A 26,879-nucleotide genomic window follows, 5' to 3' on the forward strand; every position below is an offset into this window, starting at 1 on the left:
ATAACCTCCACAGAAAGAGTAACATCAGTGGGGAGAGAACTAAAAATTTCATAGATGATGTGTACCACTCCTAAGTTCCCTCCCTAACCACAAATTTACAAGCAATTGCTGTATCAATGGATGTGTGTCATAGGATCACTATATGCTCCCTCCATCTGTCCCTCAAGAACCAATAGCGTCTCACCAAACTTCTCTCTCTCTCTCTCTCTCTCTCTCTCTCTCTCTCTCTCTCTCTCTCTCTCTCTCTCTCTCACACACACACACACACACACACACACACACACTTTTACACCTGCACATGTAGTTGCTGTACACTTTCAGTTGTCTAGCACACAAGAAGAGGGATGCATGTACATACATTCCTGTTTCTCAAGACATGTAATGCCTCCAAATTTTGTATGTGAAAACTCTTAAAGCTTTTTAACTACAATAAACTTTATTAATGTGCTATATCTGTATTCTTCATGTCTCAATATTTATTTCTCAACTTAGTCACCCTGGCAATGAACACATTCCTCCCAACAAGAGACCAGTTTATTGATACCATCACTGTAGAATGGAGGCAAGACCTCACCTCTACTTGCACCGCTTCGTCACTATCAAGGTGTTGTTTAAGTTATGGAAACAAATTAAACTTGGATGGGGTCAAGTCAGGACTGTCTGGAGGATGATTGATGAGGATGAACCCAAGGTGTCAGATTGCTGCAGATGTTGCAGTACTTGTGTGTGGTCTGCCATTGTCATGATGGAGAGGGTTCTCCATGTGAGGACTAAGTTTTCTGTGGTTAGAAATTTGATCACAGCAGACTGTTTATCACACACTGTCACAGTTACTTAACACAGTGTGATGTTACATGCTACACTTTGGAGTTGTCTACTGGCAGAGGGTTACAACCTGTGTCAGCAAACTGTGAAAGGTGACCAAGTAATATGCATGACACTTAATATTTCCACTGATATTGAGAACAGAACAAACAAATTGGAGGCATTATTTTTCAGTACACTTTGTAGTACAAAGCTCTGTGCTAGGTTGATTAATATCTTTTGTGTAATTATGCTTGTGTGAGAGTGATAGAAGAGAGAGATATGCCAAATACCTAGTGGTTGTAATTAAAGTGCAGCTACTCACAGAGGTCCAGTGTGGGCTGTAATTATCATATGGTAGATATTCTAATACGATAATGTGAAACCAATTTACACTAGAAAAAAATTAGTTCCAAATTTGGCCATCAGGTGCAAGTCTGGTGCTCTGAATGTGAGAAAGATTTATTAAAATGTTTGCATATGTAATGGACTAAGAACAGGATGAAGGCAGAAATAATCAAACAAGTGAAAAAGTTATAATGTTAATTTTATTATTAACTGTCTTGTTCAATGTGAGCACCGGAGACATCAACAACATGCTGTACAGTGCCAGATTTGCACCTGTTGGCCAAATTTGGAACTAATTTTTTTTCCAGCGTAAATCGGTTCTGCATTAACACATTAGCTTACTTACCAAGTTTTGCTGCTATACCGTAAGTACAGCCCACACTGGACATCTGTGGGTAGCTGCACTTTAATTATAACCATGCTGTAGTATGGAATTTAAACGATTTACCCAATGCTAGTGAGTGATTTTTAAGAACTACTACATCTTGTTGGACCATCAGTTGTGCTAGATAATACAAAAGACAGAGGCAATATACCGTATTTACTCGAATATAAGCCGCACTCGAATCTAAGCCGCACCTGAAAAATGAGACTCGAAATCAAGGGAAAAAAAAATTCCCGAATCTAAGCCGCACCTGAAATTTGAGACTCGAAATTCAAGGGGAGAGAAGAGGTTTAGGGCGCACCTCCAAATCGAAACAAAGTTGGTCCATTGTAATATGAGACACAATTTAGGTCGAATGAATGACGATACAGCTACAATAGTTTGGTTCGAGTCGTAAGCATAGCAGTTAAGCTTTACCAGGTAGCCATTGCTATGCGTCAGGCCCTCCGTCCGTATTTATACGAGTACTCTTCCTTTTTCACGTGCTTCATCTGGTTTGAATCTATTGCTTATTTTGCTTCGATCTGATAAGTGCCGTTTTCTTTGTTATAGGTGTTTACGTCACTCTAAGCTGAAAATACATTACTGTACTGTGTCATGCATTGTTTGTCGCATTCTGATAGTGCGTGTTTATGGACTGTCGCCGCTCGCGGCATGGCTTGCTTTTGTGCGCGCTACTGCCGCTAACAATTAAAAAAAAAAAAAAGAGAGAGAGAGAGGAATCGTCTCATTAGCGAAATAATGGCAAGAGACTGCTATTTGTTGTTACTTACACTGCTGTTTCTTTGATAATGATCAACAAGAACCAAATAATAGACTGCGTATGATAGGACATGTTCTGAACGAGAGTTTAGCGAAAATTTTTCTCCGTTTGAAAATCTTTGCGGCCGCTTCTTTAGTACATCCAATTCTGCACAGAAATTAGTGTCATCTTAGATTTGAAAATCTAGTCAGTTGCCGTGCTTCATTTCTGACTGTATCACTTTATACGAATATAAACATGACACGATACATATATTCTTCCGCGTTTGCTGTTGTCTCACTCTAGTTTCGTAGTTTATTAGGCAGGCAAGATTTAAATGAGATAGCAGCAAACACAAAAGAAAACATGGCAAAATGTTTATATTCGTATTATTCTTATGGTGAAGACAATACTGCATGTGATTCACAATTCATAAAAGTTCCTATTAGCAACAATCTCTTGTCACAGATAGGAAAAATTTCAGAACGTAGAGTTGGCCATATTGACAAACATCCCAGTCTTGCCAGTCGGATTTTCGTAGTACATTGAAATTCTGCTACATTCGAAGATGAACAATACGGAGTTTGTATTTACTTCGTTGGATAATGTATGAAAATGCAGTGGTCGAAACTCGGGGCGGAGAAAAAACGCTCGTCTTCCACCTTTTTTTTAAAAAAAAAAATTTATTTACTGACGCAGAGGTTTTGGCGCCAGTATTTATCTTTGTGCCTACAAACCATGCCTGTGTAGCGCTACATACGAGGGCCGTTCAGAAAGTAACCTCCGGTTGATTTTAAAAAATACACCAAGTTAAATAAAAATATTTTAATATATACATCTTACAACTACATCTTTGCACTATTTTTCTACATAGTCTCCATAGCGATTGAGGCACTTATCGTATCTCTTCACAAGCTTTGAAATTCCTTCTGCATAAAAATCACCCGCTTGTGCCTGGAGCCAGCCTGTGACCGCATCTTTGAGCTCTTCGTCGTCATCAAACCGCTGTGACCCGAGCCATTTCTTCAAATGCATGAAGAGGTGATAATCACTTGGCGCCAGGTCTGGGCTGTAAGGTGGATGGTTGATAACGTCCCACTTGAAGGACTCAAGAAGGGCCGTTGTTCTGCGAGCAGAGTGAGGACGGGCGTTATCGTGCAAAAAAACGATACCGGAAGTCAGCATACCACGGCGTTTGTTCTGTATAGCCCGTCGTAACTTTTTTATTGTTTCACAGTACACGTCTTGATTAATGGTCGTACCACGTTCCATGAATTCAACCAACAACACCCCTTTCGCATCCCAAAACACCGTTGCCATCAGTTTTCTGGCAGAAAAATCTTGCGAGGCTTTTCTTGGTTTGGTAGGCGAATTTGAATGTGCCCACATCTTTGATTGTTCTTTTGCCTCAGGGTTCACGTACTTAATCCAGGTTTCGTCACCGGTCACGATTCTGTTTAACAATGGTTCTCCTTCGTCCTCATAACGTGACAGAAAGTCTAATGCAGAGGCCATTCTTTGAGTTTTGTGGTGGTCGGTAAGAATTTTGGGCACCCATCGTGCACAGAACTTACGGTAACCCAATCCTGCTGTCACTATCTCGTACAAGAGAGTCTTAGAAATCTGTGGAAAACCTGTAGACAACTCCGACATTGAGAAACGTCGATTTTCACGAACTTTTGCATCAACTGTCTGAACGAGTTCGTCAGTCACCAATGATGGTCTACCACTCCTCTCTTCATCATGAACGTTTTCTCGTCCACTTTTAAATAAACGTACCCATTCACGGACAACTCCTTCACTCATAACTCTTGGTCCGTACACGGCACAAAGCTCACGATGAATAGCTGCTGCAGAATATCCTTTGGCTGTAAAAAACCTTATGACAGCACGCACTTCACATTTGGCGGGGTTTTCTATTGCAGCACACATTTCAAACTGCCACAAAAACTAAACTAGCGCAGGTACGACGTTCACTCGACCACGGCTTGATGCCGACTGACCTGTTGAGTGCGTGAACGCACAGATGGCGTCGCTACTCCCCCCACAACCCGCACTGACCAATCGGAGGTTACTTTCTGAACCGCCCTCGTATATTCGACAGCAGAAGTTCGTTGTGGCGGCACCTACCAACATTTTTCAGAACTCCCGCTTGCTTTGCACTCGATTCTAAGCCGCAGGCGGTTTTTTGGATTACAAAAACCGGAAAAAAAGTGCGGCTTAGATTCGAGTAAATACGGTACTAATGGCAACAATATTAACTGTAACGCTTCAATTTCCTGCTGTATCATTTCCAGGTATAAGTTTGTCAGGTGCTGGTGAAATCCCTAAGTTGATGGGCACTTTACATTTCTTTCTCTGGGAAACAAAACACTTGGTTGTTGCTTATGTTTACATGCAAATATGGTATATTGTTCCATGAAGGTTCAAGTGCTGACCACCTGCCAGGAACCTGACAGCTTTTGAGATAACAAGGGCAAAAGGCCATTGTATGATAGTAAGAAAAGTTGGTGGTATGAATTCCTTAACTCCATAAATTATTTCAGCAAATCTTTGTTTGTGTGGGAGACCATGATGAGATTTCAAACAAAGGTTACCTATTAGTGCTGTAATGAGAACAGTATTTTCCAGACCAACGAAGAAGACATTGACCAAACCATTGTGGAAGATATCTCTTGATGTACTGACACTGTCATTCGGGAATCAGCTTCTTCTGAGAATAAAGTTGATCTGACAAAAGAAGGTATGCCAGAATTAAACAAAAACTTACCTTGTTGGCATTCTTGAGAAGGTCTTCCTCTGGGTAGATGATAAATTTTTACATGTAAAGTAATATATTTTAATATTAACAGCCATCCCACTTGTATGACTAGCGTCTTACCTCCGTAACAAAACAGTAAGTATCATTAGCAGACTGTATCGCAGGAGTAAAAGTAAATTATGATGGGGCACAAATGAAATATCACAATTAACAAAATTTGATTCTGGGTTCTTTCTTGCGAAAAGTTGTTTGAGGAGGGCTATGCGAGAGGCGTTCAATGAATTCGAAAGGAAAGTTCTACACTCCTGGAAATTGAAATAAGAACACCTTGAATTCGTTGTCCCAGGAAGGGGAAACTTTATTGACACATTCCTGGGGTCAGATACATCACATGATCACACTGACAGAACCACAGGCACATAGACACAGGCAACAGAGCATGCACAATGTCGGCACTAGTACAGTGTATATCCACCTTTCGCAGCAATGCAGGCTGCTATTCTCCCATGGAGACGATCGTAGAGATGCTGGATGTAGTCCTGTGGAACGGCTTGCCATGCCATTTCCACCTGGCACCTCAGTTGGACCAGCGTTCGTGCTGGACGTGCAGACCGCGTGAGACGACGCTTCATCCAGTCCCAAACATGCTCAATGGGGGACAGATCCGGAGATCTTGCTGGCCAGGGTAGTTGACTTACACCTTCTAGAGCACGTTGGGTGGCACGGGATACATGCGGACGTGCATTGTCCTGTTGGAACAGCAAGTTCCCTTGCCGGTCTAGGAATGGTAGAACGATGGGTTCTATGACGGTTTGGATGTACCGTGCACTATTCAGTGTCCCCTCGACGATCACCAGTGGTGTACGGCCAGTGTAGGAGATCGCTCCCCACACCATGATGCCGGGTGTTGGCCCTGTGTGCCTCGGTCGCATGCAGTCCTGATTGTGGCGCTCACCTGCACGGCGCCAAACACGCATACGACCATCATTGGCACCAAGGCAGAAGCGACTCTCATCGCTGAAGACGACACGTCTCCATTCGTCCCTCCATTCACGCCTGTCGCGACACCACTGGAGGCGGGCTGCACGATGTTGGGGCGTGAGCGGAAGATGGCCTAACGGTGTGCGGGACCGTAGCCCAGCTTCATGGAGATGGTTGCGAGTGGTCCTCGCCGATACCCCAGGAGCAACAGTGTCCCTAATTTGCTGGGAAGTGGCGGTGCGGTCCCCTACGGCACTGCGTAGGATCCTACGGTCTTGGCGTGCATCCGTGCGTCGCTGCCGTCCGGTCCCAGGTCGACGGGCACGTGCACCTTCCGCCGACCACTGGCGACAACATCGATGTACTGTGGAGACCTCACGCCCCACGTGTTGAGCAATTCGGCGGTACGTCCACCCGGCCTCCCGCATGCCCACTATACGCCCTCGCTCAAAGTCCGTCAACTGCACATACGGTTCACGTCCATGCTGTCACGGCATGCTACCAGTGTTAAAGACTGCGATGGAGCTCCGTATGCCACGGCAAACTGGCTGACACTGACGGCGGTGCACAAATGCTGCGCAGCTAGCGCCATTCGACGGCCAACACCGCGGTTCCTGGTGTGTCCGCTGTGCCGTGCGTGTGATCATTGCTTGTACAGCCCTCTCGCAGTGTCCGGAGCAAGTATGGTGGGTCTGACACACCGGTGTCAATGTGTTCTTTTTTCCATTTCCAGGAGTGTATGTACTGACTTGGCAGAAAATCCTAAGAAATTTTGGTCTTATGTCAAAGCGGTAGGTGGATCAAAACAAAATGTCCAGACACTCTGTGACCAAAATGGTACTGAAACAGAGGATAACAGACTAAAGGCCGAAATACTAAATGTGTTTTTCCAAAGCTGTTTCACAGAGGAAGACTGCACTGTAGTTCCTTCTCTAGATTGTCGTACAGATGACAAAATGGTAGATATCGAAATAGGCGACAGAGGGATAGAGAATCAATTAAAGTCGCTCAAAAGAGGAAAGACCGCTGGACCTGATGAGATACGAGTTCAATTTTACTCAGAGTACGCGAAGGAACTTGCCCCCCCCTTCTTGCAGCGGTGTACCGTACGTCTCTAGAAGAGCATAGTGTTCCAAAGGATTGGAAAAGGGCACAGGTCATCCCCGTTTTCAAGAAGGGACGTCGAACAGATGTGCAGAACTATAGACCTATATCTCTAACGTCTATCAGTTGTAGGATTTTGGAACACGTATTATGTTTGAGTATAATGACTTTTCTGGAGACTAGAAATCTAGTATGTAGGAATCAGCATGGGTTTCGAAAAAGACGGTCGTGTGATACCCAGCTCACGCTATTCGTCCACGAGACTCAGAGGGCCATAGACACGGGTTCCCAGGTAGATGCCGTGTTTCTTGACTTCCGCAAGGCATTCGATACAGTTCCCCACAGTCGTTTAATGAACAAAGTAAGAGCATACGGTCTGTCAGACCAATTGTGCGATTGGATTGAAGAGTTCCTAGATAACACAACGCAGCATGTCATTCTCAATGGAGAGAAGTCTTCCAAAGTAAGAGTGATTTCAGGTGTGCCGCAGGGGAGTGTCATAGGACCGTTGCTATTCACAATATACATAAATGACCTTGTGGATGACATTGGAAGTTCACTGAGGCTTTTTGCAGATGATGATGTGTTGTGTCGAGAGGTTGTAACAATGGAAAATTGTACTGAAATGCAGGAGGATCTGCAGCGAATTGTCGCATGGTGCAGGGAATGGCAATTGGATCTCAATGTAGACAAGTGTAATGTGCTGCGAATACCCAGAAAGATAGTTCCCTTATCATTTAGCTACAAAAGAGCAGGTCAGCAAGTGGAAGCAGTTAATTCCATAAATTATCTGGGAGTACGCATTAGGAGTGATTTAAGATGGAATGATCATATAAAGTTGATTGTCGGTAAAGCAGATGCCAGACTGAGATTCATTGGAAGAATCCTAAGGAAATGCAATCCGAAAACAAAGGAAGTAGGTTACAGTACGCATGTTCGCCCACTGCTTGAATACTGCTCAACAGTGTGGGATCCATATCAGATAGGGTTGATAGAAGAGATAGAGGAGATCCAACGGAGAGCAGCGCGCTTCGTTACAGGATCATTTAGTAATCGCGAAAGCATTACGGAGATGATAGATAAACTCCACTGGAAGACTCTGCAGGAGAGACGCTCAGTAGCTGCGTACAGGCTTTTGTTAAAGTTTCAAGAACATACCTTCACCGAAGATTCCAGCGGTATATTGCTCCCTCCTACGTATATCTCACAATGAGACCATGAGGATAAAATCAGAGAGATTAGAGCCCACACAGAAGCATACCGACAATCCTCCTTTCCACGAACAATACGAGACTGGAATAGAAGGGAGAACCGATAGAGGTACTCAGGGTACCCTCCGCCACACACCGTCAGGTGGCTTGCGGAGTATGGATGTAGATGTAGATGTTTCTGTGTATATAAATGGACTACAAAAATCTCTAAGAGATTTTGGGAAACAGGTGCGTACAACATTCTTGTTTCAGCTCTCGCACATTATATTGATAAAATGCAGTATTGTGATGAGACGATGCTGATTGTTGAGTAAAGCTTTGAAACGTTGTTCATTATAGCCTGATACATTATCTACAAAAAAGTAGGCTACAAAATCCTTGTTTGAATGATTCTTGATTACTTGCTTCATAAATTGGTCTCCTTATTAGGTAGAATTAATAGAGAATAGTTATAAAACAAACATTACATGTGGAATTTTCTGGTAAATGGTACAACAGAGGCAAAGCTGTTGTGCATCACAAAAAGGCTTGTTGTTAAAATTCCAGGAATGTACATTCCTGGAAGGTTCAAGCAACATGCATCCTACTGGTCACTAGTGTACTTCATGAAATGAACGTGATGGTAAAATCTGATAAACTTGGTCTAATACAGAGGTTCATCAACAGTCATTCTACATGTGCACAATTTGTACATGGAATAGGACAGGGAGAAATTATAATAGTACGCAATTTATGATTTGCCACTCAATAATGTGGCTTTTGGAGTTTGTATATAAATGAAGAAGAATGCTTGAAATGACTGTAGAACAGGTTTCTGATAAAAGTAGCAATCATTTCACTGTTAATATTTGAAACTGACTGAGGAGCAAAGAGACACACATTGGTAAAGAGATGATCATATGTCTGGAATTGTGTTAATATCATGAGTATTTAAAACGTGTTCTCTCTTAAGAGGATGTCGTTCATGTTTGTGAATTTCCTATGTACTTCATTTATGGATTGTACCACATATGCATAATTATAACTATTCATAAAAGTAGCTAACTGAAGTACACTTTGTTCCCATTAATAACTGGGTATCTGTAAGAAATTTTCTTTTGTGGAGTTGATGTACGGCCAGTGCAGTATGATACAGGTCTGCCCTTCACTGAAAATAAGAAGGGACAGTTCTAAGTTCTCATAATATGTTTAGCAGGCGGTAGTCCAGTATCATACAACAAGTTTTGACATATGTGGTTTTAATTCATCAAACTATTGAACGACACTCAAACAGCAGATAAACAAAGCCACACTTCTTCTGTTAAATTTTGCCTTAAGACCACTGGAATTTTGTAACTATGGCTTAAATTCCACATTAGACTATAAGCTACATTATAACCAGCTGGGTAGGTTAGTTTACAAATTAGAGAAAAGCAAGAGCATATGTCCTCTTGTAGGACCATATCCTGGTGACTCACATTGATGTTCAAACTTCCCTTCAGTTTGGAGACAGCCTTACTTACAAAATGTCAGTCTTGCCTGTTTGGTTTCATCACATATTAAGGCATAGACAGACCTTATCTGTCTTTTTTGTACCCTAGCTAAAGTTTGAAACCATAATTTGCTAGTGACTGTGATACCTGAAATTCGCTTGAAATTCCATAGACTGAATGACCTAAACTGTTGTGTTCCAGTTCTTAACTTTCTCAAGTGATTTCAGTGACAAGTCTCTTTTTGTTTCATGGTGTGGGGTAAGTATGGGAGATATTCATTAATTACAAGATAGTGCATATTTCATTTTTATAAATAATTTTTTATGCAATATTGCAATTTGTAATGAGTAAAAGTGTATTTCATGTTATTACTTCTGTTCCTGCCAGTACTGCAATGAACTTGAAGTAATGCTTGAGAGTTACAAGAAGAAATGCCAAGCAATTGAAAGAACATCACAGACCGCTAGGAGAGAAACTGATAGACAGCAGAGTACACTGCAGGTAAATATATTCATCCATTTATATACCAGGAAGTTTGAGTGGTTTTAACAGTAATTCAAGTTGTGTCGTCTTTGGCAGGTAGCATGTTATGAAACTCATGGTGTTTTCACACAGAAAGCTGCTAGTTGAATTCCTTTTATTTTACAACCAATTTTAATCTTTCAGACCATCTTCAGGTACAAAAACATCACCACAATGTACATATTTCCACATTATGATCTCTGTCATGTTTATAAAGCCAGTCTCTAATCTGAGTAGAAAGTAAAACATTCATGAGGACTGATAAAATATAAGCTTTCCATAACAACAAGCTAGGTGATATAACCTTTTGATAGTAATTGTTATTTGTGGAAGTTACATAGATCAAAGATAATTTTATTACAACTGTCTTGATAATGCTGAATACAGTGGAAAAGTATACTGGTTTTGATTGCTAAGCAGTCATCTTCAGAACTCCTATCTTCCAAAATAAGACAAAAAGGCAGTATCTATTGTTAAACTTAAAATTGGAAGGTGTATGAATATGAAAAATAATATATCCTTCTGTCTTGTTACAAGGTCACATGTCACAGCCATGGTGTACATATTTCAGACACACAATACAAATGGCCATTCCTGCTTCTGCTGATTAATTAGGGACCTGAAGTCCCAAATGCTTAAAAGATGTTTCTTTAGATGATGTAAACTTGCCAGTGGAATGTCTGATTTAGACATTTTTCTTCATGTTGTTAGGAGAGTTTACTTGAAGAGGAAAAAGTATGTGAAAAAAGAAAATGTATATAAATCTAACTTTTTGTTATGTAGTGCTTGGAACATGGAAAGAGGTAATATATTCACTTATGGTGAGAAACAAAGGTAAATTTCACCACAGAAGATGTGAGATTCTTAATTAAAGTGGAGTTAATAGTACACTGTAAAATGAAAGGCATGTGAATTGTTATGGGATTGTCAGCATTGATTGAGAAGAGAATCAATGAACTCATAGTCATAAGGTCATTTCTCTCTGTGTGAACAATGAAATGCTAACAAGATGTGTTTCATTATTGAGAAATTTGTCTATGAAAGAACATTATTTGTGTATTTTAGCATAATTTATCAGTGAATTTCTTTCTGTAGCTTAAGTCTGTTAGTCATTAAAATTGCTAATACTTGCTGTAATTCTAATTTCAGGAAGACATACAGAAACTAACATTTGTAGTAAAACAACTTAGTAAACGGCTAAAAGAACTGGATGTGAAAAGACAGGAGCAAGTTAAACGTTTTCATCATAATATGAACTCACTTTATAAACGCCTGAAAGCGGTGGAACAGAGTATACATAAGAATTTCACTGAAAGGTCCAAAGATCATGACTTACTTGACAAAGAAATTTCAGCAGCAGCTGAGATCATGTTGAAGAATGGACAGTTGCTACAAATGGAACTGGAAGATTTAATTCAAGATGTTCTTAGAATGCAATCTAATGTTGATAAAGCTAAAATATAAATTGGGAATTTATAATACTGTGGTGGAAATGTGAATGCAATTTTAGATGTATTAATTTTATTGACATTTTTATGTTTATTACTATTTTAATCATCGTAATTTTTGGGTTGTTGCTTATAAGTTACTGAAAAGTTGTTGTCAAATGATCATATCTGAAGAACCAGAGATGCACAAGACCATATAGTAGTACGTTATCTTCATTTCGCCTCCTCCTCCTCCTCCTCCTCCTCCTCCTCCTCCTCTTTCTTTAATTGGCAGCTCATACCACTATTTAAGGAGGTGCTGGAGTTGGTGGTACGTAATTTGGGTCTTCAACTTCGCACTCAGTTTTCAGATTATTTGGAATAACATCATCTACAAGTGTCAAGAAAGTATCTAGCTTACAATCCAGTTCACATCCTGAAATTTTTAGTGCATATGGATCAAGGCTGGTTGAATTTCGAAGATGTATCTGAAACAAGATGCAAAGAAACATCAATTACTTCCCTTTTGAGATTTATATATCATAATGGTACATTGTTATCCAAATAATAAATTAAACAGATATTAAGCTAGAGAAATAATGAGGAGGAAGGATTACATTTTATTTATGATGTAGGCATATGGAATGACCCAAGAAAAACTGGTGTAAAGGTATCAACAGTTTTTGTTATGGCAGTAAGTGAAATAGAAAGGAAAAAAGTACTAGAGTAGCCAACATTTACCATATAAAAGATTACAAATACAACTGTATAAAATATTGAATTATGAAACATACAGACAAAGGAGTAGAAATTGGAGGAAGAAGAGTAGGGTGTATGAGATTTGCTGATGACATGGTCCTTCTAGCCACAGGGGAAAAAGAACTACAGGATTTGGTGGACACCGTTGCAACTAACGGAAAAAAATATGGAATGAAAATTAACACAAATAAAACAAAAGTATTGGCACTAGGAGGAAATAAGGAAATAAAAATTATGCTGAATGGAGAAATACTAGAACAGGTGCAAAATTTTGAGTATCTTGGAAGCGGGATAGACACCGACTGGAAGTGCACCACAGAAATTAAAACAAGGATAGCAATGGCAAAAGAGGCGTTTTATAAGAAAAGTAGAATTTTCTGCAGCAGTCTGGACAGAGAACTCAGAAAGAGACTCATAAAATGTCTTCTATGGAGTGTCCTTCTATGTGGCACTGAAACATGGACTATGAGGAAAAAAGACAGAGAAAGGCTGAAGGCTTTTGAGATCTGGACATGGCGGAAGATGGAAAGAATAAGTTGGATGGATAGAGTAAAAAATGAGGAGGTACTGAGAAGAGTGGGAGATAAAAGACAGTTACTAGATGTAATAAAGAGAAGAAAAAGAAATTGGATTGGGTATGTATTAAAAAAGAAGGACGGACTGATAAAAAAAATTTCAGAAGGTTATGTAGAAGGGAGAAGGAAGTGAGGAAGGAAGACATTCCAGATACTGGATGACATGATGGACGGTACAACATACAGCAGCCTTAAGAAGGAAGCAATGGATCGCAGAAAATGGAGAGGCAAAGGACCTGCTAATATAGCAGATAACTGATGATGATGATGACAGGTGGCAGCCAAATGAAAATGAGACAGATAGAAATAAAAGTAGGTAAACTATTTACTATCTCAGAAGTAATCACCATAACTGTTAACACATTTATCCCACTGTGATACTAGACAGTCAGTGCGTTCATGGAAAAAAAAAATGTTTGCAGTTGGCTACGGAGACATGATTGTACCCTGGTGTGCACCTCTTCATCCGAAACAAATCGATGATCACAAATGCCTTTCTTCAATGCTCCAAAGATGTGGACACTGCATGAGGAGAGATCGTACTTTTTGGAGCATGTGTAGGAGCTTTCCAGCAAAACTTCTGCAGCGTTGTCGAAACAACCTTGGCAACCCATGTACCCACCAGCCCACACATTGCCAAGGTTGTTTCTACTGCATTGCAGAAGTTTTGCTGGAAAGCTGTTACACGTCCTGCATTCAGTCCTGATCTCTTCCCTTATGATTTCCATATCTTTGGAACCCCGAAGAAAGACACTTTTGGCTGTCAGTTTGCTTCTGATGAAGAGGTGCATGCCTGAGTACAATCATGGTTCCATGGTGAAGTGCAAACATTTTTCCGTGAAAGTACTGACCATCTTTCCTCACAATGTGATAGATGTATTAGCAGTTATGGTGATTAATTTTGAAGTAATGAACTGATTACTTACATTTTTTCTCATCAATCTCGTTTTCATTTGACAACTCATTATACATAACACTGCTGTTGATTACAAACAAGACACTATGTAAAACACGTACAATCATGGGCATAAGTTAAGGAATATTATAGATTCATAAAAATCATTGCATCATAGCAGTACTGTGCAGATTAAATTTTGCTGTGACAGAACAGAAAAATGTGCTATACATCTACATCTACATCCATATTCCGCAAGCCACCTGACGGTGTGTGGCGGAGGGTACCCTGAGTACCTCTATCGGTTCTCCCTTCTATTCCAGTCTCGTATTGTTCGTGGAAAGAAGGATTGTCGGTATGCTTCTGTGTGGGCTCTAATCTCTCTGATATAGTCATAGTCGTGGTCTCTTTGCGAGATATACGTAGGAGGGAGCAATATACTGCTTGACTCTTCGGTGAAGGTATGTTCTTGAAACTTTAACAAAAGCCCATACCCAGCTACTGAGTGTCTCTCCTGCAGAGTCTTCCAATGGAGTTTATCTATCATCTCCGTAACGCTTTCGCGATTGCTAAATGATCCTGTAACGAAGCGCGCTGCTCTCCATTGGATCTTCTCTATCTCTTCTATCAACCCTATCTGGTACGGATCCCACACTGTTGAGCAGTATTCAAGCAGTGGGCGAACAAGCGTACTGTAACCTACTTCCTTTGTTTTCGGATTGCATTTCCTTAGGATTCTTCCAATGAATCTCAGTCTGGCATCTGCTTTACCGACAATCAACTTTATATGATCATTCCATCTTAAATCACTCCTAATGCGTACTCCCAGATAATTTATGGAATTAACTGCTTCCACTTGCTGACCTGCTCTTTTGTAGCTAAATGATAAGGGAACTATCTTTCTGGGTATTCGCAGCACATTACACTTGTCTACATTGAGATTTAATTGCCATTCCCTGCACCATGCGTCAATTCGCTGCAGATCCTCCTGCATTTCAGTACAATTTTCCATTGTTACAACCTCTCGATACACCCCTATGGCACACCTGAAATCACTCTTACTTCAGAAGACTTCTCTCCATTGACAATGAAATGCTGCGTTCTGTTACCTAGGAACTCTTCAATCCAATCGCACAATTGGTCTGATAGTCCATATGCTCTTACTTTGTTCATTAAACGACTGTGGGGAACTGTATCGAACGCCTTGCGGAAGTCAAGAAACACGGCATCTACCTGGGAACCCGTGTCTATGGCTCTCTGAGTCTCGTGGACGAATAGAACGAGCTGGGTTCCACACGACCGTCTTTTTCGAAACCCATGCTGATTCCTACATAGTAGATTTCTAGTCTCCAGAAAAGTCATTATACTCAAACATAATACGTGTTCCAAAATCCTACAACTGATAGACGTTAGAGATATAGGTCTATAGTTCTGCACATCTGTTCGACGTCCCTTCTTGAAAACGGGGATGACCTGTGCCCTTTTCCAATCCTTTGGAACGCTATGCTCTTCTAGAGACGTACGGTACACCGCTGCAAGAAGGGGGGGCAAGTTCCTTCGCGTACTCTGAGTAAAATTGAACTGGTATCTCATCAGGTCCAGCGGTCTTTCCTCTTTTGAGCGATTTTAATTGATTCTCTATCCCTCTGTCGCCTATTTCGATATCTACCATTTTGTCATCTGTACGACAATCTAGAGAAGGAACTACAGTGCAGTCTTCCTCTGTGAAACAGCTTTGGAAAAACACATTTAGTATTTCGGCCTTTAGTCTGTCATCCTCTGTTTCAGTACCATTTTGGTCACAGAGTGTCTGGACATTTTGTTTTGATCCACCTACCGCTTTGACATAAGACCAAAATTTCTTAGGATTTTCTGCCAAGTCAGTACATAGAACTTTACTTTCGAATTCATTGAACGCCTCTCGCATAGCCCTCCTCACATTACATTTCGCTTCGCGTAATTTTTGTTTGTCTGCAAGGCTTTGGCTATGTTTATGTTGGCTGTGAAGTTCCCTTTGCTTCCGCAGCAGTTTCCTAACTCGGTTGTTGTACCACGGTGGCTCTTTTCCATCTGTTACGATCTTGCTTGGCACATACTCATCTAACGCATATTGTACGATGGTTTTGAACTTTGTCCACTGATCCTCAACACTATCTATACTTGAGACAAAACTTTCGTGCTGAGCCACCAAGTACTCTGTAATCTGCTTTTTGTCACTTTTGCTAAACAGAAAAATCTTCCTACCTTTTTTAATATTTCTATTTACGGCTGAAATCATCGATGCAGTAACCGCTTTATGATCGCTGATTCCCTGTTCTGCGTTAACTGTTTCAAATAGTTTGGGTCTGTTTGTCACCAGAAGGTCTAATATGTTATCGCCACGATTCGGTTCTCTGTTTAACTGCTCAAGGTAGTTTTCAGATAAAACACTTAAAAAAATTTCACTGGATACAAGACCTCTTCAGCTGATTGTCCACTGGAAGCGTATTTACCTGACCAACTGATCATCTGAAAATGGCCAAGTACAGCCAATAAATCCCAAAATATGTAAAGGCATTGGTAAGTGTTTACTGCACATGACCAACTGAAGGGTGCATTCCAGTGAAATGAGATTGGTCAGACATAGTTAGTTCAAGCAGGCATTTGGTGTTGCTTGTGTCTCATTGTTTCATAGCTAATTATCTACTTTGAATGCTGAGAAATTTATAAGTAAAAAACATAATACTGTGTGATTATATGTATTGGATATGTAACAGTTTCACAAGAAAAAGGTAATGCAAACCTGACAAAGCGTACATCTTGAAATGAAAAAAAAATTGTGGTAACTGTAGCTAAATATAGTGTTGAAAAATACATTGTCAATTGCACATCCATGCTTTATACCTAGTAAAACCGAGCGAGGTGGCGCAGTGGTTAGCACACTGGACTCGCATTCGGGAGGACGACGGTTCAATCCCGTCTCCGGCCATCCTGATTTAGGTTTTCCGTGATTTCCCTAAATCGTTTCAGGCAAATGCCGGGATGGTTCCTTTGAAAGGGCACGGCCGATTTCCTTCCCAATCCTTCCCTAACCCGAGCTTGCGCTCCGTCTCTAATGACCTCGTTGTCGATGGGACGTTAAACACTAACCACCACCACCTATACCTAGTAATCTATAAAGTACTCAAACCAAAAATATGGTGTCATTCCTGCAGTTCATCTGTGCTAAAGGACATCATAAATTTCTCTTGAATGGGATATGTTGCATTGACATTACAGTTTTTGCTGTCAGAGGCATATCTTTTTGTTGATAGTGTTAGCTGGCAAGTGAATGTAGCCACTTCATATTTCTCATTCTAAATAACAATGTAATGGGCCTATATATTTGACTATTACATCAAGATCAATAGGTTTTTCAGTTTCATTGCTTCTTTGCAACAATCTCCACTATTCAAAATGGAAATTCTACCACTCATTGAGACTTAGAAAAATACTTGTCAAAAGTCATTGGAATTAACCAAGTTTTGACATTGGGGAGGGTCTCATCGAATAAGTCTTTGTTGGATAGCCTTCCCAACCCAAGAGAATGTAAGGTACAACACTATTTGTTCTTGGTATCATCTAATGATTTGCTGCTCTCATTTCTCCCTCTTGAAATTTCATAGAAAGTCTAGAACATTTAAAAACACAACTCTCAGTCACTTTTTCATATGCCCCTACGTGTACAGTTAGAAACCTGTAATCTAAACCAGGTACAACTGGTAAGATGATTTGTGGGAGGAAGGGTTGGGAATATTTATAATTTCTAAACATGCCACTTGAATTTCATAGACTCTTTATCCTCAAGTGCATGCTATCTATGCACCTCAAACAATTTAATAAGTCTTATTTCTTCCAAGAACCATTTACTGTTACTTTGACATCATATTTGGGAAAATGTATTTGCGGAGCATTCTTCACCCCCATGAGGTATGCATTTTCTAGAAAGTACAACTTTATGTCCATATTATAATGAAGTAATTCAGTTGCCTGGTGATGACCATGTGTTGGGCATTATTTGGTTGTAGTATACAAGCTTCAGTGATTGGCCATATTTGGCCGACAGTGTGATCGACAGGTATAGGCCCAGTGGACAGTTAGGCTCAGTGTTCCTGAACAGTCTGTGAGGGCAGTGGTCATGAGCATAGAGGTTCTGACTACATTTTGTGTCCATTTGGCATCTAGAGTTACAGGAGGTGGAATGGCGCAGTATACACATGTGCATGACATTACAAATGGCTGGATTGGAGGCCAGCTATAGTGGATCAGAAGCTGAATATCACCTGTTGCATGACTTTATGGCTGTGAAGATCATTTTAGTAGTGAATAAACATTTAATAGCCCTACAGGCAATGTCAACAGTGGGCTGAAACAAAGCACCAAGTTTGTTATCTTAAGTGCACCAATATTTTCAATCAGCAGAGTAATTACCCTGGTTAGAGATGTAGCAGAAACTTATGTGTCACACTTCCCACATCAGACTGTCTGTCATTAGTTCTGAGAAGCTTTTCTGTATATATGCCCCTCACACAAAGACAACATGTACCTCAGGAATTTGCTGACTTTTCCACCATGTGTAGGCGTATGAAGAGGGGAAATAGTGTCCTGTCCAAGGACAGTTGCAGTTTAAACTAAAGATCAATTCCCACCATCTGTTTATGTGGCAAGCCCCTGGAACATGTTATACGATCATGCCAATTCAATTTTGTGGAACATCCCAGTGTACTCATCTTGAGCATCATCATGCTATGAGCATTTAAGGCCACTGCATGGTTTTTTTTTTTTTTTTTTTTTTTTTTTTTTTTTTTTTTTTTTTTTTTTTTTTCTGAGGGTGCTGTACATGTGGATGATCTTGCATTGGCATGTGTACCATTTTGAAAATCACATATTTAGAATAGCTACCGCACTTAATGCACTTCAGTTAAATTGAATATACATGGGCTTGTCCATCCTGTTTTGCCATGTAAGGACACCCCACTCAATACTGACATTCTGCACATAAGCAGCAATGGAACACTGCACACAGTAAGTGGCACTCATATGCCCTGGCCAGTTATCAGGTATACCGTAACTGTGCCAAAACTCGAAATGTTGCTGGTGCACCTATTTGAGAACCTGGAAAATTCCCTAATAAATGGATAGGTTGGTAAAATATTGCCACAGATTAAAAAATAGTTCGACATTCTAATTATGAAGCTTGTCACTAATGATGCCTGATGCTATAGAAAACTTTATCTTTTACCAGTATTAGTCAAAATGAGTATAAGAGAAATGCACCTTCAATCTTCGGCAACCACAAATGTTTGTAAAGAATACAGTGTTGAGTTTTTGCTACTACTATGAGCTGCACATTCTATGAAATAACTGAGTTCAACTTTTGCTAATATTATGAGCTGCACCTTCTATGAAATAACTGAGTTCAATAGTTGTATGCTAACTTCAATGAAAATTGTAAAACAGCCAAACTCAATAGTGAATACTCACTAAATATAATTACCAACAACCTGTAACTGTTATGTACATTATTCTGATGAGAATAAGCTTATGTCACTATACATGTCAATGCTGTACTGCAGTGTTTCCTCTACTACTTAAATTATTCTGGTCATTTTACCAGCATTATATCATTTGCCTCCATATCCCCTCTTTATTTAGGAGTTCATTAGTCCCAATTTGTTCTTCGTATATGTGGTTACTTGCTGTTCCTTTTGTTTCTGTATAGCCCTCCTGACATCAAACAGCCATTGCAGTGCTCCCTTTTATAAAATTTTGCCATCTTCAGTGTTGTAACAACAGGTTGGACAACTTTCTACAGTGTGTTTTTAATATGAAATTAGCAAATTACAGACTTCACTTCAGGTCACATAAGAGGGCAAAGTGAGAAAATATAAATTTCACATGTGCTTACCTGGACACTGTGCTCTCCACTCGTTTTGGCTTGATGTAGTTCTATCATAATTAGTGCACCATATGCAGGGATTTGTTCATCCCATACTTTCAGTGCAAGGAGTAAATTTGATATAGTTGAGTCATGCCCAGCATACATATAAAATTTTCTTTGTGATGGCGTTAAAGTCCCATTGGCTTTTCCTTTCATGTCATTGACTATTTTTCTTAATAGTGGACCTGAAGAAGAAGAATTTCTGAAAAATTGTTGGTTGAATACATATGCAGCCACTGCAAAGCATCTGAATCATGTACAACTGAAGAAAATTCCATTTTTTGAACTCATAAAAATCAGTGAATTTGTTCACTTCCTTCAATTTTTAAAAATTGTTATGTGGAAGAATTTTGTGAAAATTTACCTACTTCCATGTACTTCTAGTTGTACAATTGCTAGGAACTATATATGACATGAAATGACTGTGCTGATGACTTAGGAGTATATGCATGGAATATTACAAGGAATACTTATATGCAAACAATTTAGTATAATGTGTACCCACACTGTGAACCCAAAATCCTGGGCACCTGTTGCTGTTCATTACAATGGTAAAAACTATGCTTAGAGGATGTAATGTCTGGGAAAGGATTTTGAACTAATTTATGATACATTAAAGGCTGGATGAGTTCTTCATTCCCTTTCTTCCTGAAGCATGGTGAACACTTTTTTAGTGACTTTCACCTGGACTGCATCAGATGCTCTTTATTAACTGTATAATTCCTTCATTCATCCATTCATTCATTCACACACTGTGTTATGTATATTTCACCATAAAGGTGAGCCTCTAGAAATATGGAATTTATAGATTCATCATATTTTGTAGATCCCGTCAAGAACCATCCTCAGGGATGTGGGATGAGTCAATCTATACATTTACAAAAGACAAGGAAATCATGAAAACTTATCTGTATGCTGTATTAACAATAAACTATCACTATACTGCTTCATGTTATTCATGCGTATGTCATGTAAATTTAATTGAGTAAATTAGTAAAAAACTTGCTTTTGAAAAGAATCTGCTGCCTCCTCAGTTTTACTATACAGGTGGTGTTTATCTGTTATTATCAGCTTAGTATTTGCTTGATTACAGTGGTATTTTTCAAAGAAAATATTTTCTTACATTTGTAAATACTGAGTTCTGTTTACGGTACATTGCAACTTGTTGCGCAGCTTTAAAACAAATGCTGCTACTTGCTATATAGCTAACAGTTTCAATCCTTGAATCTAGATATTCACATAATTTGTAGGTAGAGTGGCCAGTGATGTATTTTTTTTATTTTCTTTTGAATTGGTAGGGTTTCCCAATTTCTTTCTTTATGTTAGATAGGAGGTTTTTAAATATCTTTCCACCGGAATGCATGACTCCATTGTGAGCCCTATACAAGGAGGCAAAGTCTGTATGAAAATTATTTTTATATCTTTTATTGTGACTGTGTAAATTACTGTTCACCTAAAACCAATTTTTATTATTAGCAACAAAAGCCATGCAAGATTATAAGTATTGGGAAAGAAGTGTAAGAATAGAAGGGGGGTCAGCAGAAGAAAGTGCTATCCCACCAGAGCACATTTTGCATTACTGCATGTTACATGTTTGATCAAATCAAGGAGGACCACATAAATATAGTAATATGATGCAATTTATGTAGTGAAGAACATTTTCTAATGGTACACAAGGAATTACTTGCTTCCAGCTTGTGGTGTACTTGAAAACACAACAGATTATGTGATCAGACTAGTCCTTAATAAACAGCACTTCCTTCCACTGACCCCTTCAGTTCCAATATCCTTAAAAAGGCTTCTGCAACATGTGTGGTTGTTTACTTTGTACAACATTCTTATTGTTCATTTCTGCTGAATGAACACTATACTTACTTTAGGTGCCTGTCCCAGAAGATAATTCCATTAAACAGCAGTGACTAAAAAATGTGATATAAGCCAACACACTTGTCTTTGTGTCAACACAGTGAGAGATGCTTCTATTGGCATAAAAAATGAACTGATACATGGAAATGAAGGCTTTCTCTATGCATTTCAGTGATGAAGTCTTCTTGGGTTATCAGGTGAGTCAAGGTGTCATTCTGTGACAACATTTCAACAAGTTTCCTACTCGTCACTTTCAGGCAATGTATGAAGATGATGAATAGGAAACTTGTCGAAACATTGCCGGAGAACGACTTGGTTGACAACCCAAGAAGTCTTCTTCATCAACCTGAACTGAGTTTTTTGATTAGTTTATTTATGTGATGACTCTATTTTAACTTGTTATCTAGCTGGATCCTAAGGAATTTTACCCAGTGTGTATGGCCATTAGTGTCTACTTCTGGTACTAACAAGTCATTATTGATAGTATGAAATGGCATAATATGATCCTTTGTGACATTTAGACTTGACTGTGAGCTGTGAAACACTTGTAAGCACGTCCTGCTATCATATGAGTTATTTCTGCTATGACTGAGTTTATATCATTGATTCATATGCTTGTGTTATCAGCAAATATTAGAGTTTTTAAATATCTCATTGAAGTAATCTGAACATCATTTATGCAGATCAGAAACAAGAGTTAGCCCAGCACCAATTCTTGTGACACTCCTATTGTGTTCCCCATTCTAGTGTTCGTTTCATGCTGGGAACAAAATCTGTTAATGAGACCAGGAGGGATGCCATTAATGCCATAATACTTCAGGTTACAGAATATACCAACAGGATAAATGCTCTTGTTTAGTGCTGCTAGGTACTGTATGGCTTTCGCAGTAGACAATCCCTAGGAAAAGCCAAACTAAGAGGCAGTTAACAAGTTTTGCTTAGTTAAATGAGTCAGAATTTTCTTGTTCAGCACTGCTAGTAATTCATTTATGAGGTATTGTGTTGCTCTTTCTATGTGGGTAATCCCTTGCAAAACCCAAACTAAGAGGCCATTAACAAGCTCTGCTCAGTTAAATGAGTCAGTATTCTGTCATAGGCCACTTTCTCTAACACATTTCAAAATATTGGAATGAGTGTATAGGTGTGTAATTATAAGTGGTTTGCTTGTGCCTTGCCTTGGTAGATGGGAACTGCAACAAGAACAATGTCATCATCACATAAAATCTAAGTAAATACTTCCCTCCCCCCACCCCCACTCCCCCTCCACCCCGCACACACACACCTTGCCATGGTGGGGTGGCTTGCATGCCTCAGCAATACTGATAGCCATACCATTTTTGCAACCACAATGGAAGGGTGTCTGTTGATATGCCAACCAAATGTGTGGTTGCTGAAGAGGGGCAGCAACCTTTTTAGTAGTTGCAGGAGCATCAGTCTCGATGATTGGGTGACCTGGCTTTGTAACATCAAACTGTACTTGGTGAGCACCCAGACAGAAGAAAACCCAAGAGTTTGGGAATTTTTCTTTCAAAATTTTATCACCTACAACCTCTCCTCCCTGCTAGACGGTATGCTGGCTCCTGTTTTAGGACATCACGCCCTCAGAATGGCTGCGGCAGCCCCATAACACCACAGCACATGCCTTTTGCTGTATTTCGTTGTAATATGACTTGGAGCAAATGTGGCACTGAAGTTCTTGTTATGTTTCTCATTTTGAGAAATTTCCTAGCACACCCGGGCATCCACATCCCACCTCCATCCTAACTTGGCTGTCTCTGCACGAACATACGTGACCTTGCTGTGCTGGTACTGCGAATGGCAGAAATCAAGTGGAAACTACAGCCATTATTTTTCCCAATGGGTAGCAGGGTCAAATACAGGGAGGAAAAGGTTATAAACCACTTGTACAGAAACCAGATGGCAGTTATAAAAGTTGAGGGGCAGGAAAGGGGAGCAGCAGTTGAGAAGAGAGTGAAACAGTGTAACCTATTCCAGATGTTATTCAATCAGAGCACTGAGCAAGCGATAAAGGAAACCAAAGAAAAATTTGAAGAAGGGATTAAAGTGCAGGAAGAAGAAATAAAAATGGTGAGGTTTGCCAATGGCATTGTAATTCTGTCAGAGACAGCAAAGAACTTGGAAGAGCAGTTGTATGGAATAAACAGTATCTTGAAAGGAGGATATAAGATTAACATCAACGAAAGCAAAACAAAGCTAATGGAATGTAGTTGAATTAAATCAGGCAATGCTGAGGCAATTAGATTAGGTTCAAATGGCTCTGAGCACTATGGGACTTAACATCTGAGGTCATCAGTCCCCTAGAACTTAGAACTACTTAAACATAACTAATCTAAGGACATCACACACATCCATGCCCGAGGCAGGATTTGGACCTGCGACTTTAGCAGTTGCGTGGTTCCAGACTGAAGCGCCTAGAACTGCTTGGCCACAGTGGCCAGTAATTAGATTAGGAAATGAGACACTAAAAGTAGCACAGGGTGGTTATACTTAAACTTCCGATACTTCAACCAGTGTAGATGGAAAACTATTAACCATATGGGTACCCAACTTTATAGGAATGATGTTCAGACTGTGTGGTGCAGGATTTGCATTGTTAGTAATGTTAGTGTCATGAATTGGCATTTGGGGTGGGTACTGGTATGGAGACATGGGGTTAAAACACAAGCATCAATATGCATTACAGTTGAAGGCAGTCAACATGGCTCTGGACAAAGTGAGCAGGACTTTACTCGTAAAATTTTGTTATCAAAACAACAGCAATAGTGCTGCTGCTGTTTATTTATTTATTTATTTATTTATTTATTTATGCATTTATTTTACCTGGCAAGATTAGGGCCTTCAGGCCCTCTCTTACACCTAACCAGGCATACTCAGATTCAACAAATTTCAGTTTCTACAGAACATTAAGGACATATTACATGTTATACAGTATTAATGTTAAGAAAAAAAATAGAGATTATAAACGTAGTACAATGATAATTATAACAATCAAAAATTAATTATAACAATCAAGAATAATAATAATAGTAATAATAATAATAATAATAATAATGACTATGTATATGAAAGTAAACATATTTTTCTTTTATGAATGTCAGTCCTATTGCTAGTTGGGAATTTTCTCGTTATATTCTTGCAGCTTGTGAGTTATTCTCATCAAGCAGAGACATAAGACGATAGAATGGGGTGAAAGAGATATAGAAGAGGTAGATAGGTTAGAGGAAGAGAAATAGAATGGTAAAATTCGAAGCTATGATGGAGAGGAGAAAGAAAGAGATGAGAGGGGCCCAACAATGGTGGCTATACCGTCCCTAATATGTAAGTCTTGAGTTCACTCTTGAATGTTGAGTGGTTCCGGATAAGACGCAGATCACAGGGGAGCGCGTTCCATAGTCGTATGGCTGAGATGGAGAATGACATGGAGAAAGATTTTGTGTTATGTAAAGGTACAGCCAAGATGCTAGACGTATCCGATCTGGTATTGCGGTTGTGGAATGATGATAGGTGTTTAATGTGAGAAGATAAGTATTGGGGGCACCAGTGGCTAAGAAATCGATGAAGTAAGCACATCGTGTGGAGATCGCGTGCCTTATGTGGGCGTATCCAACCTAGCTGGGAGTATGAAGGACTGATATGATCATACAACCGTATATTGCATACGTATCTAACGCAAGCGTTCATCACTAGCTCGAGGCGTCTCGAATTTTCACTATTTGTGCCGTGTTGAACCACATCACAGTAGTAAAGATTAGGCAAGACTAGTGTTTGGACTAATTTTTGTTTAACATGGGTTGGAAATATTTTTCTAAATTTCTGAATTGCATGTAGGGAGGAGAGCGATTTCCGGCAAGCTGTAACTGTTTGTTCTTCCCAGTTTAGGTGTTCATCCAAGATTATTCCAAGGTCTTTTACTGTTCATAAGTATCTACGCACTAAATAAATAAAGAGAGGTCCTCTTTCCATGTAGTGGGGTTGAAGAACATGGTTCGGAAGTTTGAATTAACTGGCGATTTGGAAATTGTTCCTGGGAGAGGCCAACAGCCATTTGTGCCACAATTTTTTTAAAGTTATTGTTGCAATGGCTGAGATACGCAACACTAATGCACATTGCAGGTTGAAGATGAGCATTGTGAGTTTGACTACACACGTGACTGGGCTATAGCTGCACAGCACAAATCATTTGAGGCTGCAGAAGACACCTTGAGCTCTGACTTATAGATGCTGAGAGACTACTTTCACAAATGAAGACAGCGCTGAAACCAGCTAAGAACGACGTATCGTGCTTCCACATTTGTGACTGCTCAGCAAGAAGAGAGCTTAATTGCAACTTCAGAGGGAAGTGACTGAACCATAACAACTACCCTAAATACCTAGGAGTGGATAGAACACTTTTCTTACAAGGGGCATCTGGCAAAGATCACAGGTCAAATGAGGACAAGGAATAACATCCATACACTGTGTGGCAGCTCTTGGGGGCTCCACAGCAAATACACTTCATACATCAAGAGATGGGCTTACCTGTGGATGGTGGAATTCTGTGTTCCTGAATGGGTTAATAGCTCACATATGAACAAGATTGATGTACCAAATGGCAGTATGCGGATTATCAGCAGCACAATAAAATTGCCCCTACTTCATGGCTGTCCTCTTTGACTCAGTACCACTACTGCACTCAAACTTCAACATTCACAATGTCTGGGAACAACACTGCAAAGAGCACTGCCAACTACCCACCACAATGTTGAAGTTTCACAATCATATAGAAGCCTCCTGGTTTCAACTAATCACGCAAAGTGTGGGCAGCATTAAACCAAATACACACTGGCCATGGCAGAAGGTTCGATACCCCCCATAAATTGTAAAAACACAATTTCCAAAATGTGACTGTGGAGCTGAAAAGCAAACAACCCAACACATAGATGAAAAATGTCTATCTCTGAGGTGGTTATGAAGTGGGGATTTCACCGTACTCCTATTTCACGAATGTGCCGTGAATACCAGGAATCTGGTAAAACACCAAATCTCCAATGTTGCTACAGCCAGAAAA

The 26,879-nt window shown here is 39.8% G+C and overlaps 2 protein-coding genes across 3 annotated transcripts in view; one reads left to right on the forward strand and one right to left on the reverse strand.

Annotated features, from left to right (window-relative positions):
* The window catches only part of LOC126248876 (uncharacterized), a 133,062-nt gene extending 121,115 nt beyond the window's left edge, over positions 1-11,947 (forward strand). The window contains exons 7-8 of one of the 2 annotated variants that reach the window (XM_049950323.1): positions 10,196-10,309; positions 11,480-11,946. In XM_049950323.1, coding sequence (XP_049806280.1) covers positions 10,196-10,309; positions 11,480-11,794 — 429 coding nt within the window. In that variant the 3' untranslated portion in view covers positions 11,795-11,946. Of the gene's footprint in view, positions 1-10,195; positions 10,310-11,479 lie in introns of both variants that reach the window. The other variant, XM_049950324.1, reaches the window with a different exon arrangement.
* Positions 10,311-26,879, reverse strand: part of LOC126248877 (venom acid phosphatase Acph-1-like) — a 258,717-nt gene continuing 242,148 nt past the window's right edge. The window contains exons 6-7 of the mRNA XM_049950325.1: positions 19,913-20,130; positions 10,311-12,245 (exon numbers count right to left, since the gene is read on the reverse strand). Coding sequence (XP_049806282.1) covers positions 12,066-12,245; positions 19,913-20,130 — 398 coding nt within the window. The 3' untranslated portion in view covers positions 10,311-12,065. The remainder of the gene's footprint in view (positions 12,246-19,912; positions 20,131-26,879) is intronic.

This window comes from Schistocerca nitens, chromosome 3, assembly GCF_023898315.1.
Source record: "Schistocerca nitens isolate TAMUIC-IGC-003100 chromosome 3, iqSchNite1.1, whole genome shotgun sequence".
In the NCBI taxonomy this organism is placed as follows: Eukaryota; Metazoa; Arthropoda; class Insecta; order Orthoptera; family Acrididae; genus Schistocerca; species Schistocerca nitens.